This window comes from Vanessa atalanta, chromosome 1, assembly GCF_905147765.1.
Source record: "Vanessa atalanta chromosome 1, ilVanAtal1.2, whole genome shotgun sequence".
NCBI lineage: Eukaryota > Metazoa > Arthropoda > Insecta > Lepidoptera > Nymphalidae > Vanessa > Vanessa atalanta.
This window is the reverse complement of record NC_061871.1, coordinates 9,774,726-9,781,399: the sequence shown is the minus strand read 5'-3', so window position 1 is coordinate 9,781,399 and position 6,674 is coordinate 9,774,726. Positions and strand designations below refer to the sequence as shown.

The window sequence follows — 6,674 nt, the reverse complement described above, 5'->3', positions numbered from 1 at the left end:
ATTTTCCATATTTAAACATATTCAAAATAATCAAACGCCATAACATCTAAACCGGATACGTTGAAAACAATAAAATGAACAGTAATAACATTTTAGTAAACATTGAGTAACTTTCATTTCACCTGTAATCCACTGAATATTCTAGAAAGATATATTTACGTGTAAGTAATATGACTGTTTAAAAATCACGAAACACATGTTACAATAGACTTACTTTGTTCGTAGTAATACGTCGACGTATTCGCCATTCGGATTGGTCATAACATATTTTCATTGTTACGAAAAGCACGTTTGAAACACCTATAATTTGAGACTTGTCTTCCGACTTAATTTTACTAAGAATAAAATTCATTCGCCTCGCTATTTGTACAGTTGTTTTAACTTACAAGTCATATTTAAATGAGTATTAAATGCATATTTTTTCAGTGTTCTTCCAACTGTTGGGAATAAAACGAAATTATATCGGTCTTAGATAATGGCGCTCACGATATTATTTATTACGACGTTTATAGCCGCTTTAGCTAACGGTGAGTGTTGTATATTTTTTTAGTAAATATCAATTGGAATTAATCCTTGTTTGATTAATTTGGAATAATATCCATCATTCTAGAACATTCTATTAGAACGTTGAATCATGTCATGAATAATTATTAATTTCATTACAATGAGATATTTTTACTATTATTATTTATATTCTAAATGATATGATGATATATGAATCTAAATTTTCAAATAACATTTTTTTTTTAAATACATTCTATATATTAAGTAATATTCATAATAATAAGTAAGTAATAATTGAGCAATATATAATTATGGTGTTGTTGCCAATAGAAAAACCATCGGTTGAATCGGCCATTGCTTGTATGCGGTCACCACTGCTTGGCTTTGCCACTATAAGAAGAATTGATTATATCTTTCTAAGTCATTAACCATGGGAACTAAAATGTGTATCTCAATTTTGCTTGTAAATACACCGAACCACTAGCCTTCTAAACCTTACAGGATTATCATATACGTCATTGCTTCTGTTTAATCTAAAAGTAGGATAACAAGTATGTACATTCCATTAAGTCCAACCAACCAAGAAACGCAAAAATTAATTTTCATCACCATTTTTATTATTTGTATTAAGTAGGTTTTTTTTTTATAATTTTAACATGAATTTCGAACTTAAATTAGTCATAATCGCAAAATATAAATTACAAAGAATATTTTGCGTTATATAAATATCAAAAACATAAATTATAACAAAATATTTATTTACAGTATAAACATTACCTTTAATTTTATTCGAATTTCATCAGAAGAGTAACGATTGTTTCGTTTTGGTTAGTGTGTGAAATGAGTCATGAATTGAAGTACATTTTATTAAAGTAATTTGTTTTTTTCACAGCTAGTTTTGTATGGCAGGATGACAATAATCCAGGGTAAGTAGTGACGCGAAACCTAGTGCATGTTGTGTAATAAACAAAAATATTTTTAAGGTCTTAATCCTGTACTATAGTTTTGTTTTTAAATAAACATCCTTCGCAAAAAATACAATGTAGAATAAAAAGCTTACAGTAAAATTCACGACCTTCTTAAGCTTGGTATAGAGGCAAGTATGCTAGCAGCATTTCCCCTTTGAATCCCATCTCAACGCTGGGTGGTATATGAACCAGTCAGCCAGTATTATATATTTAAGAAATGTTTTTGTTCAATTACTGTGATAGATGAATGATTGAGATGTACTAAAAATAAAATTTTCTTCGTTATTTCAGAAGCCCCAATATGAAGGTGAGTTTTCTACCAATATTTTTTTAATGATATGACTCTTTCTTCTAATTAAACAAAGAACCATGAAGTCACTGAATTCCTTGTAGAATATTTTTTATTTATTAATTTCATCAACATATTATATTAATGTTATTTGTATTAATTTTATTATTCACGTTCATATTATTAATTTATATTTATAAAAATAATTATTTTACAGTTCTTTAACAATAAATTTCCAAAATTTCCGAAATTTCCGAATTTTCCACAACTTCCACCATTTCCCAGCATACCACCATTCCATCACTTCACTTTTCCTCCCTTCCCCACAATTCCTCCAATTGTTGTACTGACTCCCGAAGACATTGCAAAGAACAAGGGGCCCAATTATAATGGGGTAATGGTTAGCTCCGTCAGCTCTTCTACTTTGGACAAAGATGGAAAAGTAATTCACAATAATGATGCCACCATAATAACCAATAACGGTGGCGTGGTTAAAAAATATACATGTAAGTTTATTTTATTTAAATTATTTAAGATATTTCATATAGCATTTTTCCAAGCTTTTATAAATTGCGTATGAACAGCATCGAAAAGGAATGAATGATTACCCGGCTTCGCTCGGGTAAAATAAATAAACTTAAACCTCGATCTGCAGGTCGGAATTATTAATATTTATAGATGACATTAACACAGTCACACTTTTATTGGCATAATAATAATATTATATCGTTTTTAAAGTCTTTTTTACAAGGTTATATTAGAAAAACAGGTGAACATTATTGGCGTGAGGCAATAATGTTAGCAGAATTTGTACAGATTATATTTAAATAAAAATAAAAAGGATATTTTATGCATTAAGTTTACAAGCCTATGCGTGGGATTTATAATGATGTAGGTATTGCGATAAAATAAATCGATTCAATATATTTTTATGCTAAATATTTACGAATTTATTAATATTCCATGTGATTTGCTTATAGTTTTTCTATAATACGCACTTCAAACAGTTCTGGCTTATTAAATCTTTATTTATAATAAAGGTATATTCAACTTTCAATATATTTTATATCTATAATAATTAATACCATAGATTATTTTAGATCTAAAGAAAGATCTCATATTAATTTAATTTTTTTATAGCATAGGCTACTGAGCTAATGTATATGGGCGGCCAGTCAGCCTGACATTAGCTCAGTAAGAGATGTTAAGCATTCCTTCATTGCAATTGCACCATCAACCTTAGGAACTAACATGTATGTACATGTAAGATAACCCCTGTGCCTGTAATGTACACTAGCTCACTCACCCTTCAATCCGGAACAGAACAGTACTAAATATTGCTGATGTAGGATGTCTGATGAGTGGGTGGTACCTACCCAGACGGATTTGCACAAAGCCCTACAAGCGACTAAGCTGATTCTGCCATTGGAATTGATTTTAATAAAAACTTTTTATTAATTAAAAATCGTTTTACAGTTGGAGACAACCCTTCAAAGGTTAACATAGTGTACGTATATTATGTTTAAATATTTATCTTTAATAAGCATAGATATTATTTAATTATTATCAAAGGCTCTGTTCTGCTCACTCACGAAGGCCCTCTAACTAAAGACTCGCCCCGGATTCGCACGGGTGAAATTTTTGAATAATGAAAATGTATACCTACTTATAAAATAACATATTGTCCTGACTGACTAATTCATTATAGCTGAGCGTAAACTATTAAAGTTAGGGCTATAAAATTTGGTGAGTAGGATCGTTTTATTAAGTAGACAACCACTTAAGAAAGAATTATGGAAATTCTACCCCTAAGGGGGTGCAATAGGTTGAAAATTTTTATGGAAATCCGTAATTTTTTCAAGTAGAAGCTTTATAAACTTTATTTTTGGGATACTGATTGAAAATGAGTAGATTGGTATTATATTGGTTGATATTTTACCTCTAAGGGGAGATATAGGGATTATCATTTCGTATATAGGTTAGCCTGGAAGTCGGTCATTTTTCAAGTTAGAATCATGGGATTTTATTTTTTGGCTACTGATATTCTACGCTAAGGGGTGAAATACACACCAATGTCGTATACAAAGAGGTCTTAAATTAACTTAATATTTTAAGTTAATCTGTAAATATATTCAACTTCCACGCGAGCAAAGCCGCGGGCAAAAGCTAGTGACTTATGAATAATGTACCTTTCTACCATTGAAAAATAACAAAAATTTAATCATTAATTCCGGAGATTCTCTACATACAGGCAGATAAATTTTACCTTTTGTTATAATATTAGTATAAATAAGACATCTCACGCAACTGTAAAGTGAGAGTGTGTGCACCCATACAAATGCACTCTCATACTTCAGCGTGAAGAGGCGCTTCGTGAATGAGTAGATCTACAATGCATTACAAATAATTATTAATAATGGGTATTATTATATGTTTTATTTTTATTTCAGACCGGTAAGCGATTCATAAGGATAATAAGTAATTCTAGCAGAGTTGTAGTTATTCAAACGTAATATTACCTAATTATAATTAAATTTAATAACGAAAGAAAGAACCGTTGAATATAAATATATTTAGGTAGGTCATTTTTATTTTATAATCCTTGTGGCTAACAATATGCACAAATAATATTATTTTTTAAATGAAGATGTTTATTATCTTACTTAGAAGAATAAGGTTTTTGTTTTGATCATTATTCTTCATCACACTTTCTGTTTATTAAAATACTCCATCCATCTCTTTTCCAATACTTATTATAATAAAAAAGCATATGAAGAAATATTTCACGGACTTATAATAGCAATTTTTCTTCTGTTAGAGTTTGCTTATATGCTGATATAAAATGCCTTTAAATTTATCATGTGTGTTATATATTAAATGCTGTTATAAATAAAAATACATTGCCCTTTTATATAGCATTGGGCATCCTTATATTAAAAGAACATCCGTCAATGAAATAAATAACTAGACTATCAATTATTTATACGAATATTAATCATAAATAAATATATTTATTAAGCAAATTTACTATCGCAATTAAAGCCTTATTTAAATAACCGTCCATTATTCATCAATTTTTTTTTTATTTAAATTTATAAAATAGTACTAAATTAATTACACTATTTTATATATTTCGCACTTTTAACTTGAACATAACTGATTCTACTCCATATATATACTAAGTTACATAACTATGTTGCACCTTTTAACAAATGTTACTCTTTATTACAGCAACCGCGAATAGTGGTTCCAAAGGTAATTAAATGTTCAAATAGTTAATAAACACAGGGGCACATATGTGGTATTCCCGCTGTTCTTAACCACAGAGCATGGGACGAATTACAAATATATGCTAAGTGTGTAAGAACACAGCGGTGGGTCCGGAAAAGTTAGGCTATTTTGTAACAAGATACTTGAAACTCACCTCAGAACACGAGCTTGAACTATAATTATGATAACATTTATAGGATACACGTATCGAAATGACGTATCGCTGTAAGTCAGTTGTCAATATTTAACGAGTGAGATATGAAGCCATTTCTTACAGAATAGCACTGCTGAACCCATCCATATTTTTTAATATCCACATATTATATTTATAAGGTCAGGTCGGTCCATAACAAAATATATTAATTAGCTGTATTTAAGTTGATCCAAATTCTACAATGTCTATCCATTTTGTCCATTACTAAAAAGTTGTAAACATTTTCAGAAACCAATATGGCAGCCTATTATACCAATTCTACCATTAGATCCTGAAGTTCTTAAGGTCTACAAACCAGAAAAGAACGTGAACTTCGTCGGAACCTCTTCCGTGACGTTCTCCCATGCTAGCGACGTCAACGGGGTTAAAAATAACGCTGGAGGTACTAAAATAATTACAAATGTCAACGGAAATGTTGCGGAGAAAATGGCTGCGTACCGCGATAATGAAGTGTAAAAAAAATAAAAATGGACGAAAAGGTCTTAATATATTTTAATTAAATTGTTTTATTTTAGCCTGATGGTGCAATTATATTTGAATAAAATTATGATGCATTTTTTTATTATGATTGCTTATTGTATTTTTTAATGATATTGTATCTTTATTAAAATTATTGTGTTTCAAAAAAAGATAGTTATTTTTTATAAAAAAAAAAATATTGTTACCTCGATTACTACCTTCACCTTCTTAAAAATCCTATATTGCAAACATAAAAAATAGGCGTTTCCATTTTTTGTTAACATATATATTGTTGTGGTACACGATAATAAATTGTAAATGTTTTATTTCATTAAAAATGAGAATTTCTAATATCTGATGACTAACAAAAAAGGTCTTAACTAGGATTGTTAGTTTTTCTTTGTAGCTCTTAAATACAGTCATGTTATGGTAAAAATAATTTAATTACTGAACAACTAGCTCAGTCGATCCTAAGGATGCTCCACATCACTAACGTTTTACTAATAAAACTATTAGGTGCCACTGGTAACCATCTTTATTCAAGAAATTCCTAAATGCTATATGCAAACAATTAGCGAATCTTGCCATCGCGATTTAGAATTATTTACAATTTGACATAACGCCATCTAGTATTTATAAGTTGAAATATATATGTACATTAATTACGTATACAATTACAATATTGCTTTATTACAAGAAAAAAAATCGACAAAATATGTTATAACTAAACAATAACAAAGTATTATAAGTATATTTATATTCAGCGAATTGAATAGCAATATTTAATATGTAAAAATAAGCTTTTAAAATTTTGCAGGGTTTCATTTATTTCAGATAAAGATTAACTAAAAAGAAAATATTATTGACCATCAAAAATAAATTTCGATGTTTAAATATAAATATTAGAATTGTCCCTTCCCGGGTGCGGCCTCGCCACCTCCTGAACCATGATGGACTCACAGACTTCAGC

General features: G+C 29.2%; 1 protein-coding gene across 2 annotated transcripts; it reads left to right on the top strand.

The window, feature by feature from the left end:
• The first annotated feature begins 246 nt into the window (after nt 1–246).
• On the top strand, nt 247–5,775 carry LOC125077551 (seroin-like). Of its 2 annotated transcripts, XM_047689478.1 has the most exons (8): nt 253–527; nt 1,397–1,430; nt 1,764–1,779; nt 1,979–2,267; nt 3,238–3,268; nt 4,212–4,215; nt 4,993–5,016; nt 5,474–5,771. In XM_047689478.1, the coding sequence occupies exons 1-8, from the start codon at nt 476–478 to the stop codon at nt 5,699–5,701; spliced, it is 678 nt and encodes a 225-aa protein (XP_047545434.1). In that variant the 5' UTR covers nt 253–475; the 3' UTR covers nt 5,702–5,771. The 2 variants fall into 2 exon arrangements, with proteins under 2 accessions (XP_047545444.1, XP_047545434.1); XM_047689488.1 differs by lacking the exon at nt 4,993–5,016 and having other exon boundaries at nt 247–527; nt 5,474–5,775.
• Nucleotides 5,776–6,674: the final 899 nt, after the last annotated feature.

Bases quoted from the DNA above. Each gene is read 5' to 3' on its own strand.
- LOC125077551 (XM_047689478.1), top strand. From the start codon at position 476: ATGGCGCTCACGATATTATTTATTACGACGTTTATAGCCGCTTTAGCT. The intron at 528-1,396 runs GTGAGTGTTGTA...TTTTTTTCACAG, and splicing joins TATAGCCGCTTTAGCTAACG to CTAGTTTTGTATGGCAGGAT. The intron at 5,017-5,473 runs GTAATTAAATGT...AAACATTTTCAG, and splicing joins CGCGAATAGTGGTTCCAAAG to AAACCAATATGGCAGCCTAT.